This window comes from Pecten maximus, chromosome 8 (assembly GCF_902652985.1).
Source record: "Pecten maximus chromosome 8, xPecMax1.1, whole genome shotgun sequence".
Classification (NCBI taxonomy): Eukaryota; Metazoa; Mollusca; class Bivalvia; order Pectinida; family Pectinidae; genus Pecten; species Pecten maximus.
Window position 1 is genome coordinate 5,487,247 of NC_047022.1, and position 26,483 is coordinate 5,513,729.

General features: G+C 37.0%; 1 protein-coding gene across 11 annotated transcripts in view; it reads left to right on the forward strand.

Annotated features, from left to right (window-relative positions):
* Positions 1-26,483, forward strand: part of LOC117333602 (serine/threonine-protein kinase TAO1-like) — a 52,188-nt gene that overhangs the window by 12,334 nt on the left and 13,371 nt on the right. For 2 of the 11 annotated variants that reach the window (XM_033892967.1, XM_033892978.1), the window contains 9 exons: positions 9,149-9,194; positions 10,914-11,063; positions 12,067-12,219; positions 12,723-12,898; positions 14,022-14,240; positions 16,605-16,763; positions 17,571-17,603; positions 20,224-20,277; positions 23,321-23,353. In XM_033892967.1, coding sequence (XP_033748858.1) covers positions 9,149-9,194; positions 10,914-11,063; positions 12,067-12,219; positions 12,723-12,898; positions 14,022-14,240; positions 16,605-16,763; positions 17,571-17,603; positions 20,224-20,277; positions 23,321-23,353 — 1,023 coding nt within the window. Of the gene's footprint in view, positions 1-8,472; positions 8,495-8,566; positions 8,610-9,148; positions 9,195-10,913; positions 11,064-12,066; positions 12,220-12,722; positions 12,899-14,021; positions 14,241-16,604; positions 16,764-17,570; positions 17,604-20,223; positions 20,278-23,320; positions 23,354-26,483 lie in introns of those variants that run through there. The other 9 variants (XM_033892977.1, XM_033892976.1, XM_033892968.1 and 6 more) reach the window with 9 other exon arrangements.

Consider the following 26,483-nt stretch of genomic DNA (forward strand, 5'->3'; position numbering starts at 1 on the left):
TCAGATAAGTATTATAAAATTCCGATTTGCATGCTGGAATTCAGATATGTTGGGTAAAATTCAGATGTTTTCTTATTTGTGCCCTCGGGCACCCCTTCTTGCCGGCGAGAGCAGCACGGGGTTTCACACCTCCCGCGGAGCCGGGATTTCATGGTCCACCGGCACCAGCTTACCTTTACCTGTGCTGTATAAATCATCCGCGTGTGACTCGATCGGTCACCAATATAGACTATCCTACATCGGTCGCTGTAAACTTCAACATTACGGCCGGTAAAGTGTTTTATTTGTGATTGTCTTCGTCTGTTTTCAGTGTAATGACCAGTGTCGTTGTTCCGTGTGTTGCGTGTGTTTGATACTTTTCTACCTCCGATAACAAAAGATCTGACTGGTGCAGTGATGCAATCGGACCGACGACGTTTTGTACAAGGGCATATCACAATCGACAACCAATATCTCTTATTTCCAATTGGTATCTAAGCTTAATTAAAATGATATTCTCAATAAATCTGTTCACGTGTTGTGATCTGTTGAAACAGTCGGTTCGTAACGTAAGTAGCCGCCCATATGTACAGTACTGTGCAGTGCGTAATTAATAAAAATCGTGTGTTGATACCGATATTCACACTGTTATAGACCTAATATTAACTATATATGCGCTGGTTAGCATACATTTAACGTAAAAAACGGACCCAATCCCACATTGTATCCTTATTTTTGTGTGTATTTTTCACCCGTTCGATAGCTTGTTGTCACATGACTAGTTATACGTCTGGCCGAACACAGCGCCAGCAGGCGGTCTATTTTAAGACCGATCAAAAGGCATACTTACGCAGTGTGTCGCCGTAAGTGTCGTGTTCTCTTTGACATTTTCATAATTGTCTTAGGGAGCAGGTTCGTTATATCATAATTGTGTTTACGTTAATATAACACTATTGCCATTTTCTTGTTTCAGGTGTCCGAGAACTGAAAACATCAAACCAACTTTCTTACCAGTTGCCTTTCCTGTATCTAGCCCTGGCGATTCTGACTATCTTTGTTCAGTTCAAACACACTCTTAGAATTTGATCATTTTTGAATAATTTGATATGTGCATCGTGTAAAATTTTGACAAATTTCTTGATATACTGGGACGTATATTCTAAATAAATGGTATACGTAAATATTATACCGACACATATAATGTATCATGCTAATTTTCTGAATAGTACTTGCATGTGTATCGTTTATCGTAATGTTAATACTTTTGTGAAATGTAACAGGACGGGATATATTGTTCATCAGGATAACTTTCTATTAATAATGGGCCGTATTTTACCATATTGGGTCACATTTTGATAATTCATTAAGCAGAACAGGACGAAGCGCACAGCGTACGACTATTAGATTATTTCTCTTATATATTTATATAACAGGATATGTGTTGCATAACATTTTGACAATTTTCTTCATATACAACAATTTGATAAAGCTCCACATGCTAACGATGTAATGTAATTGGTCTCTAGGCCAATATAAAGGAATGAAAACCAAAAGATTATTTTATGTAATGATTCGTCGATGCACAGGACTTAGAATATGCCGGTCAATTTGACAACTTCGTTAAAGCTGAAATAAATGCATCTTCCAAATCCGAAAATAATTAAGGAACGACTTAACCAAATGTTGGTATTTTTTTGTGAGTAGAGTAAACCACATCTGTATAGATTTACGGATACGAGTCGGAATGGGAACGTGTCGTCTGATAAATTAGTCGTATGGGATTTGAATATACAATAGGTTTTTGAATGTCTTTATTTATCACCGTTAGTTGTTACGTCAGTTGTTCCACGGTCTTTTGATTAGATACGTGTCCGTAATAGAACATTAAACATTAGAAACACAAATTAACTTGTCGAACTTGTTGAATTATTATAGTGTTCCATTTTGCAAGTATTATATGATCGATGTCGCAAATGTCCACTTTTTAGCCCACCATCATCAGATGGTGGGCTATTCAAATCGCCCTGCGTCCGTGGTCCGTCGTCCGTCCGTCCGTCCGTCCGTCCGTCCGTCCGTCCGTCCGTCCCTCCGTCCGTAAACAATTCTTGTTATCGCTATTTCTGAGAAAGTACTGATGGGATCTTTCTCAAATTTCATATGTAGGTTCCCCTTGGTGCCTAGTTGTGCATATTGCATTTTGGGACCGATCGGAAAACAACATGGCCGACAGGCAGCCATCTTGGATTTTGACAATTGAAGTTTGTTATCTCTATTTCTGAGAAAGTATTGAAGAGATCTTTCTCAAATTTCATATGTAGGTTCCCCTTGGTGCCTAGTTATGCATATTGCATTTTGGGACCGATCAGAAAACAACATGGCCGACAGGCAGCCATCTTGGATTTTGACAATTGAGTTTGTTATCGCTATTTCTGAGGAAGTACTGAAGGGATCTTTCTCAAATTTCATATGTAGGTTCCCTTTGGTGCCTAGTTATGCATATTGCATTTTGGGACCAATCGGAAAACAACATGGCCGACAGGCAGCCATCTTGGATTTTGACAATTGGAGTTTGTTATCGCTATTTCTGAGGAAGTACTGAAGGGATCTTTTTCAAATTTCATATGTAGGTTCCCCTTGGTGCCTAGTTGTGCATATTGCATTTTGGGACCGATCGGAAAACAACATGGCCGACAGGCAGCCATCTTGGATTTTGACAATTGAAGTTTGTTATCTCTATTTCTGAGAAAGTATTGAAGAGATCTTTCTCAAATTTCATATGTAGGTTCCCCTTGGTGCCTAGTTATGCATATTGCATTTTGGGACCGATCAGAAAACAACATGGCCGACAGGCAGCCATCTTGGATTTTGACAATTGGAGTTTGTTATCGCTATTTCTGAGGAAGTACTGAAGGGATCTTTCTCAAATTTCATATGTAGGTTCCCTTTGGTGCCTAGTTATGCATATTGCATTTTGGGACCAATCGGAAAACAACATGGCCGACAGGCAGCCATCTTGGATTTTGACAATTTGAGTTTGTTATCGCTATTTCTGAGGAAGTACTGAAGGGATCTTTCTCAAATTTCATATGCAGGTTCCTCTTTGTTCCTGGTTATGCATATTGCATTTTGAGACTAATTAGAAAACAACATGGCCGACAGGCAGCCATCTTGGATTCTGACAATTAAAGTTTGTTATCGCTATTTCTGTGAAAGTAATGAAGGGATCTTTCTGAAATTTCATATGCAGGTTCCCCTCAGTGCCTAGTTATGCATATTGCATTTTGAGACCAATCGGAAAACAACATGGCCGACAGGCAGCCATCTTGGATTTTGACAATTGGAGTTTGTTATCGCTATTTCTGAGGAAGTACTGAAGGGATCTTTCTCAAATTTCATATGTAGGTTCCCTTTGGTGCCTAGTTATGCATATTGCATTTTGGGACCAATCGGAAAACAACATGGCCGACAGGCAGCCATCTTGGATTTTGACAATTTGAGTTTGTTATCGCTATTTCTGAGGAAGTACTGAAGCGATCTTTCTTAAATTTCATATGTAGGTTCCTCTTTGTTCCTGGTTATGCATATTGCATTTTGAGACTAATTAGAAAACAACATGGCCGACAGGCAGCCATCTTGGATTCTGACAATTAAAGTTTGTTATCGCTATTTCTGTGAAAGTAATGAAAGGATCTTTCTGCAATTTCATATGCAGGTTCCTCTCAGTGCCTAGTTATGCATATTGCATTTTGAGACCAATCGGAAAACAACATGGCCGACAGGCAGCCATCTTGGATTTTGACAATTGAAATTTGTTATCGCTTTTTCTGTGAAAGAACTGAAGGGATCTTTCTCAAATTTCATATGGAGGTTCCCCTTGGTGCCTACTTATGCATATTGCATTTTGAGACCAATCGGAAAATAAAATTGCTGACAGGCAGCCATCTTGGATTTTGACAATTAAAATTTGTTATCGCTATTTCTGTGAAAGTACTGAAGGGATCTTTTTCAAATTTCATATGTAGGTTCCCCTCAGTGCCTAGTTTTGCATACTGGGACCAATACGAAAACAACATGGCCGACAGACAGCCATTATAGCTAAATCTTAAATTCTATATATAGGTTCCCCTTGTTTGAATAGTACTCGAGGGCTGTTTCTGAATTTACACAGATAAGTAAGACTTAGAGGAAGGGAAAAGTAGGGAAAAGATCAATCTGACATGGAACCTATAAAGATCATTCAATGGTGGGCGCCAAGATCCCTCTGGGATCTCTTGTTTATTAGTGTGAAGGGCTTTCGTCGTAGGGGCTAATGTCCCGGGGGCTAATGTCAAGTGCGGGCTTTTGTCCGTACCCCGTTTGAGTACATAGCAGGGAGCGGTAAAACGGCTGTAAAACGTCAACATTGAATTGTCTGATATATGTGAAAATATCCCGTTTCACAAATGATGTAAAACTAACAAAAATATGTTATTTTCGTGGTTATATAAATAACTTGCTGCAGTTACGAAAGCGCCAACGCTATCAAAAATTACATTTACATCAGGTCAGAAAAGAATGTCTACCGGACGTACCTGACACCTGCACATGGAAAAGAAAAGGTTAGAATTATTACTTCAATGCATGTGCTCATGTGTACACATACTTTTTAACATGTAATTACATAATCATAAATACATGAAACTTTGATGTAATGAATATAAAAATACACTCTCCAATCATCGTTGTTTATCAGCCGTTCCACGGTTGAACCTGTATATATATGATTTTGTGAATTATGTTAAATAATATGTCTGTACTCTAAACTGATGAGCTAATTCGCTCAAAGTCCTAAAGAACTTGAACTGGATGTACCTGACACCTGCACATGGCTAATGTGGCCACTCGTGGATAGCGCTTTGACAGGTAGGTAGAGTACCTTTCTAAAGGACGCCTCAAGTCCGTTTGATCTGATTCGAGTACAGGTAAGGGACATAGCTTGGAGCAATCAGATAATCAAGATGCTTATTGATTAAAACAGCAGTTGTTATTGATGATACGCAGGTGAGTTAAGCAGCTCGATATCAGCATCTCGTTTTCTTCTTATGTAACATTGATCAAAATATATAATCCACACATGCATATACATGACCCCTCCCCGGGTCCTAGATTTCGTTTGTCGATAATTAACAGTCGATTCAATTTACGTTAAAATGTACTATTTTCAGTCAGGAGTATGGAATTTGCCACCCGACATTGTCACTTCTAACCGCTGGCCTCAGGTTTGGCCGAGTTTTGTGGGGACTGTGGAGAAAAACAGAAACATTTGCTTCATAGCAAACTTTTTATTTGGCTATTTAGTTATATCATTTGTACACCACCCAAGATGTTTTCTAATTAATTACAAATTACAATAGGCGAATTAATAATCGACCGAAGAGTTCATAAACATAAGCAACAATAATGTTCCGTTGTTTATCTACTAAACTTGTGTAACTATTCCGTGTTTTATGTCTATATGTCATCGTTTATAATTTTAATTGTGTCAAGACAGAGACGCGTTATCTGATATTCACGTCTCGGGTCCAGGTAAATTCGTGCAAATTACAAGTCTTCATACACGCACTCTTTCTTATTCCATCACTGTCCCTAAAAAAATAAAAGATAATACTTAATACTGTTTAATCACTTAACAGTTCGCATTTATCTTAAGTATTTATCTCGGTTAAATACTTACTGTAGATTATCGTAACGAATGTTTGATCAAAGTATTACAATGGGTCCTTGCTATGGGAATCCACGATACATCCTTAATTTGTACCGGTTTGCATATCGGTCGTTAATCCATAATTCGTTTTACCAATTTTGCGAACTTTATTGTTAAGGTGAGGAGTTTTCATAAGCAAAACGTTCATGTACTAGATCATCGTTTCAAATATGGTGTGGTCACTGCCCTAGTCAGTTACAATACACAACCTCTGCTAGTCCAGATGACACTGATTACAGGTCAATTATCTTGTTCACTGGACCGTTGAGAAGTCGGCGTGCCATCGACAATGTCGCGGTGTCGAGTTCTACAATAATATAAATATAGGGACAATTGTATAGGCAGGAACTCATCACACACCCATGACATATGAATGCATATTTAAACAAATTTCAAGACCATGAGCTGTGACAAGACTACTATATTCTGTATGTATCCTGGAATCCTTCATACTGTGTTGCTTTTGGAAATGAATTGAATTACGTAATATCCTATCTCGAAGGTAAAATACAGAAGAGTCCTTGTTGAGCTACGGGGAGAAATGGGTACTTGCTGTGGCGACATCCCGTAGGGAATGGAGACCCATATTTTATCGACTAAATCAGTATCCCAGGGTTAAGATGAAATGTTCGTTCATGTATTGTATGAATAAAAAGATAATCTACACGTAACGTTTCGGATTTTATTAGAAGATTTGATATCGGTAAAATGATTCCGGCTATGATTTTATGAGTTTAACATTATGAGGGTCGGGAGTAAAACACGTAAAATGAAAGCAAAATGACGCTTATAAATCCAGATACATTTAGAAAATTATATAAAAAAAAAACGTTATACAATTTATACGTCCCATTCTATTTAGAAAATTATAAAAAAAAAAACAACGTTACACAATGTATACGTCCCATTCTATTTAGAAAATTATCGAAATGTTGCAGGATATATCAAGAACAAAATCTACATGGCACACCATTTACGTCTGTCCAATTATCTTAAGAAAATGATCAAATTTTCACCACTCTCTACCCTCGATTATATTAAAAATACAAAAACAAAAAACAAAACAAAAAAACGCCCCGCTATAAATCACGAAGAATTATCAAAATGTTGCCAATATATATTCGTACCGATACATTAAGAAACTTTGATGCTCGAGTTCTATTCAGAACATCATCAAAATGTTACACGATATATACGTGCGATTCAGAAAATTATCGAAATATTTTTCCACGATCTAAAATATATATTTAAATGTGTATCTCTGTTGTATTCGGCAAAGTATAAAACATATTGTACGACATACATGTCGTGAAATGAGTCCTGATATGCCCCATTATTTTATAAGCAGAGACGTATATAAAGGTCACATGTATGCGATATATACGTCTACGTATTTAGGAAATTATTAAAATGCTACAGGGTAAATATGTCAAATAATGTTAACGGATATAGGTATACAGTATATATCAAAGTCAATAAATAGCAAGCATCGTTCAGGCCAGGCACAAAGAAGAAACTGCAACTGGTTCGAAATTTGGTCTATTTTTTCTGCAACCGTATTACAGCCATGGGATACCTGAAACAAGAATATAGTAACTGTGTTATATATACGTCAAAACAAATATACGATTAAGTTGTTCACAAAGACTAACATTTTCCAATCTCGCCAAATAATCATTAACAAAACGATGGTTCTGTAAGAAATATAAAGAACAGCAGCGACACTTACGGTAGGTGATTCTGTTTGTACTGGTAGCTAGCTAGTAGCCCATGACAGACGTACGGCTTTTGATCGGTCCTAAAATAGACCGCCTGCTGGCGCTGCGTACGGCCAGACGTATGACTATCATGCGACCACAAGCCATCGAAAGTGTGCGAACAATTTATTTGGGTCTGATTTTTCGTCAAGTGCACATAAATAATGTTTGGTCTATAACAGTGTGAATATCGGTATCAACACACGATTTTTATTAATTACGCACTGCACAGTACTGTACATATGGGCGGCTACTTACGTTACGAACCGACTGTTTCAACAGATCACAACACGTGAACAGATTTATTGAGAATATCATTTTAATTAAGCTTAGATACCAATTGGAAATAAGAGATATTGGTTGTCGATTGTGATATGCCCTTGTACAAAACGTCGTCGGTCCGATTGCATCACCGCACCGCGCAGTCAGATCTTTTGTTATCGGAGGTAGAAAAGTATCAAACACACGCAACACACGGAATAACGACACTGGTCATTACACTAAAAACAGACGAAGATAATCACAAATTAAAACACTTTACCGGCCGTAATGTTGAAGTTTACAGCGACCGATGTAGGATAGTCTATATTGGTGACCGATCGAGTCACACGCGGATGATTTATACAGCACAGGTAAAGGTAAGCTGGTGCCGGAGGACCATGAACACCCGGCTCCGCGGGAGGTGTGAAACCCCGTGCTGCTCTCGCCGGCAAGAAGGGGTGCCCGAGGGCACAAATAAGAAAACATCTGAATTTTACCCAACATATCTGAATTCCAGCATGCAAATCGGAATTTCATAATACTTATCTGAGTTTCCCCCAACTTATCAGAATATAAAATGTATATCTGAAAAACTAAGACTTTTCGGCTGAAATTCAGATATGTATTTTAAAACTCAGATTTTTCGCCAAAATTCAGACTTTTACAGTTACCAGTGCATGGGTAAGTGGGTATCGCCCAACACAGACACGTTATAGACTAGAAAGGGTGCTATCTCCGTGAGCACACAGCATGGGTAAGTGGGTATCGCCCAACACAGACATGTTATAGACTACAAAGTGTGCTATCTCCGTGAGCACATACATGTTATAGACTACAAAGGGTGCTATCTCCGTGAGCACACAGCATGGGTAAGTGGGTATCGCCCAACACAGACATGTTATAGACTACAAAGTGTGCTATCTCCGTGAGCACATACATGTTATAGACTACAAAGGGTGCTATCTCCTTGAGCACACAGCATGGGTAAGTGGGTATCGGACAACTAGAGGTCTCTTGTCTGCAGAATATTGTAGTTTGTGTCAGAACGTATCAAAGTATCAAAATCAGAATTTACTCCCAAAAACTAACTACATGTCGGAGTAGGCATTGCCCTTTTTAGTTGATTTCACATTATTTGATAATATCTGAGTGTTAATCATTGTATTCGGACATTAAACAAAATGCATTTATCAGTATATAATTAGCAATGTATATATTAATGTATGTTTCAAGATAATTTACCATTATTTTTCTGTGTAAAATATTGCTTTGTTTGATATGATAATAAGATTTTGATTTTTCTACAACATAAATACCACCTTTGATGAAAAGCTTGGCTATATCTACCAGAACTGTCCACGTGTTTGTTGATTGGAAATGAATTGTATTGTATTGTTTGTGTTTATAGCTGGTGATGGAATACTGTTTGGGCTCGGCCTCGGATATCGTAGAAGGTAAGTAGTGTTTTAAGGATTAACATCAATTATTTTTTCTGTTATACAGTCATAACAGAAAAAACTGGAGTGTACTCTAAATAAACTGCGAAGCGGTTTATGAAGAGAGTACACTCCAGTTTTTTATGTTATGACTGTATAACAGAAAAAATAATTAATGTTAATTCTTATAATTTAATTTCGTCTTATACACACCAAGATATTTCACTTTCTTTGGCGAACTCTTTTCTGTGATGAATTATTACGCAACGTCATCAGCCAATCAAAAATGACGTTACATTTCGCAACGTCAAATGGCGGTATAACAAAATTATTTCAGCCAATGAAAATGCGTGTTTCATACAAAATTAAATTATATAATGATTAACACTGACTCACGCTCAATAGACATGGTTATTGGAATTCATACAATTATATTTTAAACGGTTGGGAGTAATCATTAGATATCCAGGGTAATAGAACCCTCACCTACCTTGAGGGTGTAACAAAGAAATCTCGCACCCTCGGCTCTAGGGGTGATAGCCTTGGTTGTCTGACCTCTTCTGTCGAGGGTTAGACAATCGAAATTTATCACTCCAGGGCTTGGAGATTTCTGTGTCATGTCCTCAAATGAGGGGATGATTATTTTCTCCCATCATGCCATTTTATATACACCAGGTTCGGTTGTTCAGATATTGAAAACATTTAAAACTCAACACATTCTCATGCCTTAGGGGTTGACAGAGAAGTTATACCCTAGGGGTTGACAGAGAAATCATACCCTAGGGGTTGACAGAGAAGTCACACCCTAGGGGTTGATAGAGAAGTCATACCCTAGGGGTTGATAGAGAAGTCATACCCTAGGGGTTGATAGAGAAGTCATACCCTAGGGGATGACAAAGAAGTCATACCCAAGGGGTTGACAGAGAAGTCACACCCTAGGGGTTGATAGAGAAATCATACCCTAGGGGATGACAGAGAAATCACACCCAAGGGGTTGACAGAGAAGTCATACCCTAGGGGTACATGACAGAGAAGTCATACCCTAGGGGTTGACAGAGAAATCACACCCTAGGGGTTGATAGAGAAGTCACACCCTAGGGGTTGACAGAAATATCAAACCCTAGGGGATGACAGAAATCACACCCTAGGGGTTGACAGAGAAATCACACCCTAGGGCTTGACAGAGAAATCACACCCTAGAGGTCGACAGAGAAATCACACCCTAGGGGTTGACAGAGACGTCATACCCTAGGGCTTGACAGAGAAATCACACCCTAGGGCTTGACAGAGAAATCACACCCAAGGGGTTGACAGAGAAATCACACCCAAGGGGTTGACAGAGAAATCACACCCTAGGGCTTGACAGAGAAATCACACCCTAGGGGTTGACAGAGAAGTCACTGCCTAGGGGTTAATAGAAAAGTCACACCCTAGGTGTTGATAAGAGAAATAACACCCTACGGATTGACATAGAAATCTTTGAGCTTTTAAAACTGGGCACAACTCTGTAAATGATGGGAGAAATGTGTCTTAGGAGTTGATATTTGTTGAGTAGACATGCCGTCTGATATCATGTTTCAGTCAAGTTAATTTTACTCAAATTTTACTTATTTTCAGTAGGTAAAGATGTGCAGTACTAGTGTTACTATGAGATTTTCGCACAGTTATAATTGAAGGCTTTTGTATAGATGTAAAGATATTTTGATAGTTTGTAAAGACTTGAGCCGTTTGTTACAGTTCACAAGAAACCATTGAAGGAGATAGAAATTGCAGCCATCTGTCATGATGCTTTAGAGGGGCTGGCCTACCTACATACTCAGGGCAAGATACACAGGGACATCAAGGCCGGCAATATACTGCTGACAGAAAACGGCACAGTCAAATTAGGTAACACCCGATTACAATGTCACTGAATATTTGGAAACTTGACGGTGGGTCGCAATTATCAATTATTATTAAGTAATTTCCAATCTGATTTTAAATGTTTTATGTCAAACTTGAAAGTGGGTCAAAATTATGAGGAAAGAACTTTCCACTCTTGTTTTGAATATTAATGTCAAACTTGAAAGTGGGTCACAATTATGAGGAAAGAACTTTCCAACCTGGATTTAACCGTTAATATCAACATGAACAATGACCACATAAGTGATCATTGTAGCTTTTATTGAGTTCAAATCTCATTAATTATTAAAACTATATGAATAAAGGTCATTAGTGACGTTCTGGGGACAATCAGGGACATTTTCCTGGCATCAGATTTGTAACGTGACAATCAGGGACATTTTCCTGACATCATATTTGTAATATAACAATTTGGGACATTTTCCCAACATCAGATTTGTAACGTGACAATTTGGGACATTTTCCTGTCATCAGATTTGTAACGTGACAATTTGGGACATTTTCCTGACATCAAATTTGTAAGGTGACAATTTGGGACATTTTCCTGTCATCAGATTTGTAACGTGACAATTTGGGACATTTTCCTGACATCAGATTTGTAACGTGACAATTTGGGACATTTTCCTGACATCAGATTTGTAATATAACAATCTGATATATTAATCTAACATCAGACTTGTAACTTAACAATCTGGAATATTTTACAAATGCTACGTTACAAATCTGACATCAGGAAAAAGTTCCAAATTGTTATGTTAGAAATCTGACATCAACCTTGTAAATTTGACATCAGATTTGTAAGGTTACAATCATTTTTCCGACGCCCTTTGTCCTTACTATATTGTCACCATTATGTTTTCCGACGCCATTTGTCCTTACTATATTGTCACCATTATGTTTTCCGACGCCCTTTGTCCTTACTATATTGTCACCTTTATGGATGTTTTGATGTATATCTGCTTTAACCGAGTATTTCTGTATCCTCCAGCGGACTTCGGTTCAGCCTCTCTGATAAGCCCTGCCAACTCCTTTGTGGGGACGCCTTACTGGATGGCACCCGAGGTGATTCTAGCGATGGACGAGGGTCAGTATGACGGCAAGTCAGATGTCTGGTCCATGGGTATCACCTGTATAGAATTAGGTAAGACTTAATTGGTCAAGTGAGTTTGTTCTTCAGAATTATTGGGTTCACTTCCTTGCTTTTCTCTCAAAATTTGTCAGGAAGTTTCTGAGATTAGCAAATTGTTTTTTTTTTGTTGTTTTTTTTCAAAGTAATTAAAAAAGGTAAAACTGAGAAAAAATACTTCCTCATTTAAGAGCATAATATTAAAGAAACTATGAAAAGAATTTTAAGTTAATGCCATTACTTGTTCAAAATTATAATTATGAAAATCATTTAAAGTTAAGCGGAAATATGAAAAGTTGAGGGCTTTTGATCTATTTCTTCCTTTTTTCTATGCCTCAACTCAGGGAATATTTCTATACACACATTACAATATTTCTGTACTTTCAATTCATTAAGCCTTGTCTGTGATGTATTTTAAAACCAAGTGAAAGCCACCTCTATAAGCTTGTGTCTATAATATATTTCACAGTCAAGTATAAGCTACCTCTATATGTTGATGACTATAATGTATTTCACAGCTGAGCGTAAACCGCCATTATTTAATATGAATGCCATGAGTGCTCTGTATCACATCGCCCAGAACGACCCGCCCACACTGGCGGGTGGGGAGTGGTCTGACGACTTCCGCCACTTCGTCGACTCCTGCCTCTCCAAACTTCCCTGTGATAGGCCTTCCTCCTCTGAGATTTTAAAGGTAAAACACCCTGGTTTTATCTACAAACAAAAATCAGGATTTTTTTGCAAGTTTATTAGTCCCCTACCAGTGAAAATGAGGATGGCGGGGACGAAAAGTTTCCTCCTGTCCGTCTGTCAGTCCATCCACCCAGTTTCAAGATATGTTGGTGAAATTTGGCATATAACTTCAGTATGAGTAGCTACATATCAAGTTAGAGTTTCAGGGGTTTTGGGTCTAGGTCAAGGTCACTGTTACTATTTTTAGCAGGAGCCAGTAGGGGACATGTATATCTGTAGCAATACTCTCAGAATGCTTGTTGTTCTAGTGATTGTGTTAGATGTATATTGTTATATGGTCAGAGTTTTAATTTCTGGATATCTTTGAGGAGTGCCTCATTCCTGGAAAATTCGTATGCGCTCTGAGAGAAGTGAATGTATGTCTTGAAAAGAGATCTTGCTTAGTTGATATTTGTAGGGATATCAGGTATTCAGAAGCTATATTCCCAGAATTTATCTGCTAAATGATTGGGAGTCCGAGATGGTGACTATTAATGTCTGAATCCCATTTAAAGTCAAGTAAAATGAATGTCTTTCTTTACTTTCTTTGATCTGAAATGTTGGAATACGAGATGTATTTGTCTGAATGATATGGTGCAACCAGCTTGCATTTATCCATTTTAAAGGCTGCCTGCCACTCTTATAAAGGTGTAAATTCAGAAAAGTCCTTTGTAGAAAGTGTTGAATCTCTTGTCTACCTGACACTCCTCTCATCCGAGTAAATTTGGAATAGTCCTTTGTAGAAAGTTTGAACCTCTTGTCTACCTGACACTCCTCCAATCTGAGTAAATTTGGAATAGCTCTTTGTAGAGAGTGTTGAATCTCTTGTCTACCTGTCACTCCTCCCATCGAGTACATTTGGAATAGTCCATCATAGAAAGGTTGAATCTTTGGCTCCATAGCAGCCAGGAAAACAGCAAAAATTTATATTCAACGAACATTTCATGTTATACAGTATGAAACAGGAAGAAATCAATTTAACGGTTTTTAGTCCTTTACACTTTTACTTTTATCGGGTACAGACTTAACTGAAAATAATTTGCAACTGTAAGAAATACTGTATTGGTGTTTGGTCTTTTCTACAGCATCATTTCCTAGAGGGGACAGGCCCTAGTAGTGTTATCATAGACTTAATTCAGCGCACCAAAGACGCTGTCCGAGAGCTCGACAACCTCCAGTATCGTCGCATGAAGAAGATTCTCATGGTGGATGTGATTGAGGGCGAGAACAGCTCGAACGGTCCAACATCAGATGATTTTACCACGGACGATTCTTCCCAGGTCAGTCCTTGTGACCCCTCTCTGGTAAGTCTCTTCCCTACTCAGCTTGCCCCGTTGCTGTGTGTCCAGTGGTTTTTTGCCTGCGGCCTGCATGCTGCCTGTCTGTGTGTTACCGTGACTCACTGACTGACCATTGTCCAGTAGGTATCAATAGTTACCAATGTACACAGACTGACCACTGTCAAGTATCCAATAGGTATCCATAGTTACCAGACTGACCACTGTCCAGTAGGTATCCATATTTTCTAGTGTACACAGACTAACCACTGTCCAGTATCCAGTACTGGATAGGTATCCATAGTTACCAGACTGACCACTGTCCAGTAGGTATCCATATTTACTAGTGTACACAGACTGACCACTGTCCAGTATCCAGTACTGTATAGGTATCCATAGTTACCAGACTGACCACTGTCCAGTAGGTATCCATATTTACTAGTGTACACAGACTGACCACTGTCCAGTATCCAGTACTGAATAGGTATCCATAGTTACCAGACTGACCACTGTCCAGTAGGTATCCATATTTACTAGTGTACACAGACTGACCACTGTCCAGTATCCAGTACTGAATAGGTATCCATAGTTTACCAGACTGACCACTGTCCAGTAGGTATCCATATTTACTAGTGTACACAGACTGACCACTGTCCAGTATCCAGTACTGAGTAGGTATCCAGTTACCAGACTGACCACTATCCAGTGGGTATCCACAATTACCAGACTGACCACTATCCAGTAGGTATCCACAATTACCAGACTGACCACTGTCCAGTAGGTATCCATAGATGTGTTTGGATTTCTTAATATTTGACAGTTGACCTTCCAGGGCTATTAAAGGAGCCTGTCACTGGACTGGTAAAATCTAATGAAACACACATGTACAAGCTGAATACCCCTTTATAGACTCACCAGAGGATTGTTACCATTTGTTTGTGTTGTATCAATTTTAGATTAATTCACCCCTAACAAATGAACATTAATTAATATCATTTGATTAATGAGAAATTGAAGTTTACTATATTTGGATAAAGTGAAAGTGAAAACAAGAGCTTGAATTGACCTCAAAATTGTGTTAATGTATTGATAAAGAGTTGATCAAATTCTGATAAAGTGATATTTTTGTGTATTCATGCGATACCAGGTTCAACTGATCAGCTATGAAATTCTATAAAACTTGTATTTGCCAACTCCTAAAATACTTTTTTTTTGCAAATATGATCAAAGATAAGATTTTACAAATAAATATGAATCAATTAGTGACGTAATTTAAAGACAGAATTCATTAATCTTTTTGAATATTAATGTTTGTTGGTTTTCAATAAGACCCTTGTACCCCTTTGCTGTTATAATGGACTGATCCACCCTTTGAGTTGGTCCTTCCTCATATACCAGTAAAAGGGGGACAGGCATGTGATTTATTTTGAAGAAGGAACAAAGTGAAAATGCACATAATGTTTTAATTACAAAACCTCAATATTGTATGCAGTGTTTTGATTACAAAACCTCAATATTGTATGCAGTGTTTAAATTACAAAACCTCAATATTGTATGCAAATTTTGTTTTGATTGATTTAATCAAATTGCTTTAAAAGTTTCAGATTTATATGCATTTTCTTGCTTGTTTGATATTGTTCATGATTTTTGAATTATAAACAATTGAGTTAAAATTTTGCAGATTTAGTGATCTCCTATGTGTGTTGTGTTTTGAAGTTTTTTGCATGATTTCGGTTCTGTTTGTGTTAACAGTAAAGAAGACAAGTGTTGGTAATCATTTTTTTCTGACATTTATCCAAGTTAGAAATCTAGTTGGCCGCATACAGATCAATCCTTATGCATGGATATATTGTAAAACTTGTTCTCCAAAAGTCATTTAAGATATTTTTATATTGTAATTGTTCTCAAAATACTTGAAATTACTAAATATTGTAAAGATTTCTCCATTGTTGTCGGAAATGTTGGCCATGTTGTTTGGTTTTCGTGTAAAACAGTGATTTGTTTCATTGTTTGTCTCTTGGTTGTTGTGCTCACAATCGGTATATGTAACATGGCCATTATCCACCTTAAGGTAATACTCTACCATTCTGCATTTTTTTCCAAAGAGCTTCACACTAAGGGAGTTAACTCTCATTTGAGTATAATGTTTAAAGTAGCATATGTTTTTGGTATTGTGTGTCTTTTTTCCTTTTCACAATAAGATATAAAATTTTCATCGACCATTTCATTTTGCTGTAGGACTGTAACTTTGGTTCGGAAAACCTGATGACAGATTACTGATCTATAATTAACATCAACTCAAATTACAGTCTTACTGAAAAAAAGTGAAAAGGTCATTTGTATGTCGGTACGAGCCAAGTTGATAAATTGATAGCCATGTTGTGTTTCCAGGATGACGACAACATTGACAGCAGCACGAGTAAGTCGAGCAGTATGACGAGTCAGCATTCGATGCCCAGTAGTAACCTCAGTAGCAAGTCGAGTAGCCAGAGCAGTCTCCAGGGCATCTCCACCGATGATAGTGCGTCCACCTTCCCCCGTGAACGCAGCGTAAGTATCTACCGACTACTAGCTGTCTGGAGGCACTTAACACAAATCTTATTCAGTTACTATTTCCAGAGTATTTGTTCATTTCCCATACATATGTGCAGTTATATTCATTAATTGTGATGAGATGAATAAGATTTCTTTTCTAAATCCTAGAAAGTCCTTTCCTAATAATTGTTGCCTCATGCGAATCGTTGAGCGACTGCATTTAACACAGTATATTAACATACTTCTTGACAATTCAATTTTTGTCAACAAGGAGTGATTAGGTGATCGTCAGTTGTAGTTGTGGCATTTTTAGATTAGGAAAGCAGTCTGATTGGTGCATTTTTCAATTCGTTGCCCAAGAGAGTTGTCATTTTGTAATGGTTTTATTAATATTAGAAATGGACACAAAAGCAAAGGAGACTTGGGTTGTCATAAAACTAATATTTCCTTTCCTGGTTTGAATATGAAATTTAAATCTAGTATATATATATATATATTTCCATGCTAATGAGTGACATTGGTATGTGTCCTTGTATTAAGAAATCTAGCCATTTTGTTTTAAATGAACACATTCATAAATACAAAACCATGCTCATTGGCCATTGAGAATGATATTGGGGGCTCATAATGTCGTTTGTTTGTAGTTTTGTTATACCAAGTAAATAAAATAATTTAAAATATTTTCAAGAAGAAATGTCTTTCAGTTTATGTTAATGAGCTACACTGCTCCCAACTGGATGCTACACATTACCCTTATGTAAATTTGCTTCATTGCCCTTTGACCTACGAATCCTAATGAGGTTAACCATTGTCTCTCTGTAGCCGCCTCCTACTCTTCAGTCCTACATTCTACAGGTAAAGAGGTCAAAGTTTGCATCGTGTCAAATTGAGTGTCCGTGTGTCTTGTGGTAGTGTTGTGGGGGTAAAATGCCCCAATGCATCATGGATCCTAACATTGTTGCCCCTGTCCATCTCCCTATCTACGAACTGTGTCGTATGTGTAGAACGTTATATGAAGGATGATTTTTGTGATGTTTGTAGAACTGACACTCAACATATTTTATTAACACAATAAATTTTTATCAGCAAATTATATTTTTAAGGATGATTTAACACTGCATCATTTTCTTCATTGAAGTGAGCTACATTGCTCTTTTGCCTATTATCATTTAAACTTTGTGTAGTTTGTGACCTAAAGTATTAAGAAGTAAAGACTTGTTGTCTTAATGTCCAGTGCACACGGCTTCCTCTGTCTGTATTGTCGTATTTGTAGCTAGGCGATTCCATTTCCATTTGTACTTTTCATCTTTCTACTTCTGGTTTGTTTGTTGATCTGTCCTCAGTTTGACTGTCCACTGTTTGTTAGTACGTCTGTACTCAGTTTGACTGTCCACTGTTTGTTAGTACATCTGTACTCAGTTTGACTGTCCACTGTTTGTTAGTACGTCTGTACTCAGTTTGACTGTCCACTGTTTGTTAGTACGTCTGTACTCAGTTTGACTGTCCAGTTTGTCTGGTTTGTTAGTACGTCTGTACTCAGTTTGACTGTCCACTGTTTGTTAGTACGTCTGTACTCAGTTTGACTGTCCAGTTTGTCTGGTTTGTTAGTACGTCTGTACTCAGGTTGACTGTCCACTGTTTGTTAGTACGTCTGTACTCAGTTTGACTGTCCACTGTTTGTTAGTACGTCTGTACTCAGTTTGACTGTCCACTGTTTGTTAGTACGTCTGTACTCAGTTTGACTGTCCACTGTTTGTCTGGTTTGTTAGTACGTCTGTACTCAGTTTGACTGTCCACTGTTTGTTAGTACGTCTGTACTCAGTTTGACTGTCCACGGTTTGTTAGTACGTCTGTACTCAGTTTGACTGTCCACTGTTTGTTAGTAGGTCTGTACTCAGTTTGACTGTCCACTGTTTGTTAGTACGTCTGTACTCAGTTTGACTGTCCACTGTTTGTTAGTACGTCTGTACTCAGTTTGACTGTTTCCTTTGTTGTCCTTGGTTGTTTGGGACTAATCTTGTTTGTTCCTTCACTGACCTGCTAGGATGGCACAAAGTTGTTTCTTTCTGAAAACTATACAAGAAGTTCTGTCCATTTCTGATATTGACTATACAGACCTTGTGGCCCTTTATACATTTCTGATACAAACTATATAAACTTGTCTATGTGGCTCTTTGTACATTGCTGATAACAGCTACATCTCTGATACCAGCTATATACAGACTTCTTTCCGTTTCTACATTTCTGAAAAACAACTATATAAACTTGTCAATGTGGCCCTTTGTACATTTCTGATACCAGCTATATACAGACTTGTGACCCTTTGTACATTTCTGATACCAGCTATATACAGACTTGTGTCCGTTTCAACTTGTCAATGTGGCCCTTTGTACATTTCTGATACCAGCTATATACAGACTTGTGACCCTTTGTACATTTCTGATACCAGCTATACAGACTTGTGTCCGTTTCAACTTGTCAATGTGGCCCTTTGTACATTTCTGATACCAGCTATATACGGACTTGTGGCCCTTTGTACATTTCTGATACCAGCTATATACAGACTTGTGACCCTTTGTACATTTCTGATATCAACTATACACATATTCCATATACTTGTTGACACTTTGATTGCTCATTGTAGGTTGTTTATTATTTTTGTAGATTGAAAGTTAACATGTGTAGTCTATCACTGATGGTTTGCATGGATTTTGTTTTGAGAAAAGCTGTATTTGTCAAAAAAACTTCCCTGTCCTAAAAAAACAACTAACAAAAAGTGCATGTTTTTAGAATTAGATTGTGTAGTTTTGATGTTGAAAGCAAAAATAAAGTTTTTCCTTTTATTGTAGTACATACTAGTATTTCAAAATTTATAGTTAAAGATTTTGTAATTAAACAGAAACTTTAAAAAAATTAAACTACCATTTATAGTAAAGATTGAACAATGTGGAAGTGAAGATTACTTTGTGTTCAGTTTTAACTTTTGAATGAATACAAGTCTTTACTGTGGAATCTTGTTTAAAGTTTTGAAAACAATTGATTAAAATCATAAATTGGTCAATGAATTTTTATCAGTCAGGTTGTTAGGAGGAAGTGTTTAATGAAGCCTGTCCAAACCAAACGGGTCAATATAGACAGGTCTTCGTATTACACAAGACCACATCGGGTGTAGTGGGCTGATAAAAGCATCATCACCTCAATGCAAAGCAGATTTGGAGTCCTGTTTGGTCTCCGTATTGCTTAACGGGAAATTATATGTATACAGTGGAACTTTGTTGATATTACGGTTTAAGCAGGTTGTCACGTCATTTAATTCATAATTCATGCTCATAAATCTTGTATTTATTAATGATTTTTAAATTTTTTTTAAATGCTGCGTTTGCTTGTTATGAACTGTCGTCGGATAAGATACTATTGACTGAGGTCAAAGTTCATCTCCATCATTTCATTGTCATCTTGTTTTTCTACCTACAAGGACTGGTCCCTGCCTCACAGGTCGAGTTATTACAGCAATGTCCATCCCAACAAGGTATGCCCCTCCCTCGGGGCTGACCCCAGAGGTCATGCCCTGCCCCCAGGGCTGACCCCAGAGGTTAAGCACTGGGTCCTAGCATGCCTGACATCAATATTGTATATATACAGCATGTTTCCGACACTCATCGACTGTGGGCACAGCATCGTTTGTCACAACTCGTCTGATTGGTTGAAATTGCTTTTATTACAGTTTAATTGGCTGTAAATTTGATGATTTTAATGAGGCTTAAATGTTTCTACTTTTATATTTTTACATGTATCAAAAAAAAAAAAAACAAAAAAAATTAGAAATGTAAAAAAAAAAAAATTAGAAATGTTTAAAAAAAATTTTTTAGAAATGTTTAAAAATAATTTTTTAGAAATGTTTAAAAAAAAAATTTTAGAAATGTTAAAAAAAAATAAATTTAGAAGTGTTTTAAATTGTTATTAAATCAGTTTGAAAAAACATATAATATGTTATGTGAAACCATTTCCAACTTTGATCAGACTGTGGGTTGTGACATCTCTGTACCCGTCAACATGGATACTGTCCAGTATTTGGATGCTAAATCTGCTCATTTTTACTTGGATCATTGATTTTTATACGTATATATAAGTAGCTGCTTTTAACTGTGACAACCAACAGTCCAGGATAACTCTCAAAGTTCAGACCCTGCTCATGATGCAAATGATTTGGTTGACTAGAAAACAGAAATGGTTAGATTTGAAACCGTGCTGTCTCTTTGTGAGCTGAAACATTAATTTTAGAGCAAATGAAAACGGCAGTTTTTCACTAGAGTTAAAATGATTACCGTAAGACTTTATGATAAGACAGAGATAAAATGATAATGATTTTTTTTTGTATTTTTCAAATTAAAAAAAATAAGCTTTCAAACAACTGCAATTGTCAAAAAAAAAAAATTTAAAAGAAAAACAACTCATCAATATACAATATATTTATTCTAAAAAAACCAACAAAAAAACCCCAACATTTTTGAGGTGGTGAGTAAAATGATTTTGGATACCGCCAGAAGAAAACATCTTGATTTAGTGATAGCGTCAGTCTTACAGTCACGTGACCACTAATATATATATGGTTCATGACAATAGTAATTCCTACATGAAAAAGGAGAATTAGAGGTTAATAGAGTGATTTGATTACTCCTTGTTTATAGGGTATAATGATTACGATTGCTGTTGTTCCTTATCCTGACCTGATGGTTGTCTGCTTTTCGTTGATATTTACACATTTTTTTTATATACATGTATATATATATATATATATATATTTTTTTTTTTTACATGGTGTCACGATGCACACTGATTATTGTCACATGTCACACCATATATATGTATATATTTATCACATGACTGTCACATGACTTTGTACTGTACAACTTGTCATTTGACAGAAGCCACCTACAGTAATTCCCTGACTACACTCCACAGGCTATACAATTTTTTTTTTTTTTTTTTTTTTACATCTTTAGAGGCATTTTGCAGGCTATCTGGTGAAGTGGGCTATCTATTTGTTTACTTAGATGTGTAGATTTTGTACACATGTAGATTTTGTGGGAGTTTCTTTATCATCATTTCCTGGTCTGCACATGAATGTTTGATGTAGTTAAATATAATAAACAGTGATACACACTTCTATCTGTTCATGTTCAGATGATCGACATACATTATAAGCAACAGTATATTAGTTAATCATCGGTGTAAGTAACTTTGTACAGGATAATGATCGCCAAAATTATTTAATTGCAGAAGCAAATTCAGCGTATTACCCACCGGTAATCTGTCAGTGCAGGTCATCTCAAAATATTTTTCATAACATCCTGGGAAAAAAACTACATTTCGCTTACTGCAGGCTTTCCCCTGGAGCAAGTAACATGCAGTTAATTATGGTAGTAGTTTATACAATATATCACATGATAGTCACATGACTACTCAATCATGTGACATAATTTTAGACAGAATACTGTACAAATACTATTATGTACTGGGATGAAAACCTAATATTTACTCAGCAGAATTACTAGCAAGTGTACATTATTATACAGTTATCATATATCAACAGCCTCATTATCATCCGGAAGCGCTTCATTTGTTTAAACAATAATGTAGGAATTATCGCCTGATTGAATTTTGATTTTAAAAAAAGTAAACGTTTGATTCCTGCTCTACTGTTGCTGCCACCTGGTGGCTGTGTACACTGTTGATGCCGCCTGGTGGCTGTGTACACTGTTGATGCCACCTGATGGCTGTGTACACTATTGATGCCACCTGGTGGCTGTGTACACTATTGATGCCACCTGATGGCTGTGTACACTATTGATGCCACCTGATGGCTGTGTACACTATTGGTGCCACCTGGTGGCTGTGTACACTATTGATGCCACCTGGTGGCTGTGTACACTGTTGATGCCACCTGATGGCTGTGTACACTGTTGATGCCACCTGGTGGCTGTGTACACTGTTGATGCCACCTGGTGGCTGTGTACACTGTTGATGCCACCTGGTGGCTGTGTACACTGTTGATGCCACCTGGTGGCTGTGTACACTGTTGATGCCACCTGGTGGCTGTGTACACTGTCGATGCCACCTTGTGGCTGCGTACACTGTCGATGCCACCTTGTGGCTGCGTACACTGTCGATGCCACCTTGTGGCTGCGTACACTGTCGATGCCACCTGTTTGCTGTGTACACTGTCGATGCCACCTGGTGGCTGCATACACTGCTGATGCCACCTGGTGGCTGCATACACTGTTGATGCCACCTGGTGGCTGTGTACACTATTGATGCCACCTGATGGCTATGTACACTGTTGATGCCACCACCTGGTGGCTGTGTACACTGTTGATGCCACCACCTGATGGCTGTGTACACTGTTGATGCCACCTGGTGGCATTCACATCTTGCCTTAGTATCAAACCATCCAATGGTAGACGTTCCAGTTAGATGCTGTGTATATTCATGGGTGTGCGGAATGTCCTGTGTCTGTGCTGCCACCTAGTGGTAGATTTTCTGTAATTAAATGTTGTTTTGTTTGTTACTAGATGTTTCAGTCTCCCCTGCTCTTTCTCAACCTGGTATGAACAATTTTATTTACCAAATTTTCAACATGCATGGTTTATGTTGTAACCTCTGTATTGAATGAGAATTTGGGTGTGTAATGGCAGAATGAAAAAAAAAGCCATTTTGTTTTCAATTTTTTTACCCCTCACTTTGGCATCAATTTGATTTTCTGTAATTTTGGGTATTCTTAAGCTTGCTCCTGCAAAATCTTTGCATGTTTGATATATACATATATAATGTAGGAAGGTTAGATAATTAGCATGGAATAATAATCAGCTAGATATTCATAGTCCTGATAGTCACAAATAGCCTTCATGAAATTCCAAGGTCATGTGACTTTAATCTAATGTCAAGGTCATCAATGATCATTACTGTTTAATGGCAGCAGGGATAAACATTTTATGCATAACTTGTATCTTGTACATCTAAAATTATTGGGGTGTTTTGTGGGAGATAATTATCACAATACAGGGCTCAAAGAGGATATTCTTACCATGGGGACTATTTGGCTACCAAGACATAAAATCTAGGCGCAAATTGGAAAAGTTAGTGGCCTGGCCTAGTTGTCTTAAATAATAACAAAAAATTTTGTTTTAACTCTTTAGATAAGTATAACATCTCTCTGTAACTTTTTCGATTGTGAACGTCATTTTAACATTGACTGTAACATTTGAAAGACCAAATCGCAAATCTACAGTTTTTTTAGTCGCCATGCAGGCGCCTTATAGGTGAATTTAAGGCGCCATGGGCACTAAAATAGGTGGCGCTTTGAGCCCTGCAATATACATGTAGTGTGAAGTACTCACCAGAAATTTCAAGATACGGAGTCTGATCCACATTTGTTCATCACAGACCTAATGTGTACACCTGCACCTATAAGCACACCTCCCAAGAAGATGTGTGCATTAATTAAAACATACGAAAAGTTTACCTCCAATTATCTGTTAATATAATCTTCAGTCTTCTAACCAGAGACTCAGGATAATTTTTGCTACATTAAGATGCATAAATGGGGAAAAAATATTATTTTTTTCACCCAGATTTTATTTGCAAACTTTCCCTTGTATATGATTTGATTAAGGTCACCCCTTTTGAGATTTTTTAAGTGCACAGTGGGCTTATTAAGTTAAATACATTACTTTATATTGATCACTTTAGACAGTCCTATGAACTAAAACAAATTACTTGTACAAACTAAAATTTACACCAGAAAATCTTTGTCACTTTGAATACATTTTTGTCGCTTTGTATAAACTCCAAAATATTTAGTAAAAAATCTTGTCACATTTTTGTCAATTGATAAAACATGGATTTTCTTTGTATTTTTTGATACAAAGAAAATCCTTTTTTTATCAATTCTTAATTATTTTATTTCAGCTGATGTCATCAAAAATTTGATTTGATTTTTTGAGCCAATGTTTGTAATGTTTTATAAACAGTTAATGGTCTGTGTAATTCTTAATTCAGTCTGTTCATTGAAGCAGAAAACAAATTTAGTTTCAGACTTCAGTATAAGGTTATATCTTGCCCAGATGTTCTCATAATTCCTAGTTTCATGGATTTCATCTTTGGGACTGAGACTGAATGCTTTGTATAGCTATAAGGCCAAACAAAAAAATTTGTTTGTTGGGATTTGAGAGAAAATATTTCTTTGAAAAGGTTAGCAGACTGGATGGCAGATCTAGAGGTTACAGTTTGAAGTCTGCAACAATTTTTCGGTTCTGTGATATAAATTCAGGACAATGATTATAAATATTTCTTAAACATGAACAAATCAGCCACTGATCTGACCAAAGTTGATTTACATTAACCAGAAATTTAAAGTGGAATAATTGATAGGAAACAGACAAAACATTTTGTTTGGCCTCATATACCTATCTATGTTTGTGAAACCAAGTGGAATGAATGCATCTAAAAAAGGGGAGATAATTAACGAATGTGTGCATCCCATAATTTCCAACATAGCATGGACTTAGGAGAGTTTTGTTAAGGAGAAATGGCAATAAATTGTTGTCATGTTCAACTCTGGCAGTAAAATTAACGGAACTTTCAATATTTAAAATTAATGAACCTTTCAATATTTTCCACAATGCTACTGCTTTATTTGTGTTTTAATATTGATATGTTTGTTATGGTCAGATTTACTCCATCATCCTTGGGGAAATTTTTTATTATTTTTTTTTTTTATAGTTGAAATTCTGTCAAATACTTCATAAAGAACATCCAAATGACCATAGAGGTACCACTGAGAGAACCAGGTTCTCTACCAGTTTCTAGATGTTCTCATCAGACTTCAAGTTCTCTACCAGTTACTATATGTTCTCATCAGACTTCAACACAGCTTGTCACCCCACATTGAACCGCCAAGGAGACTAGCCTCCATTTATATCTTAGCTGGAGAATCATTTACACATCATGTTTTTCATCCTTCATAGTAAATTCTTAATTTCTTTCATCTTATTTCATATAGAGCTTTGATGTCATTTACATTCGCTTCATTATTGTATTATTGGACCTTTACTGGAGGGGAGGGGGGTTGATTGTTTAAAATTCCTGTTTCAACATTGTGAAATTGTCTCAATTTTAAGGTTAAAAGTCGTATGATTGGGGAAAATATTACAGTTGTATGATTGGGGAAAATAATACAGTCGTATGATTGGGGAAAATAATACAGTCGTATGATTGGGGGATATAATACAGTCATATGATTGGAGAAAATAATGAAGGCGTATGATTGGGGAAAATAATACAGTCGTATGATTGGGGGATATAATACAGTCATATGATTGGGGAAAATAATACAGTCGTATGATTGGGGAAAACAATACATTTCTTTTTTAAAATTCTCCAGTTTTGGACCAACATTTTGTATCAGAAATTGCCAAATTTATGTAGATACACTGGAAGCCTCAATCATTTCTAAACTAGAGACTTGAAAAGTAGAATGGTACGCAGTGACTGAAGGTATCAGCTAGTCTGGCTAGAGTTGCTGCCTGGAAGCTTTAAGCCAGAGATGGTGTACAAACCTTGTAATAATGCTTTCAAGTAAAATGAAGTTGAAGGTCAACATGTTGTCATTGTAGAGTACTGGGCAAGAAACATTATCAACCAGAGTTTTGTCACTGGAACATTCATTCTTTGTTC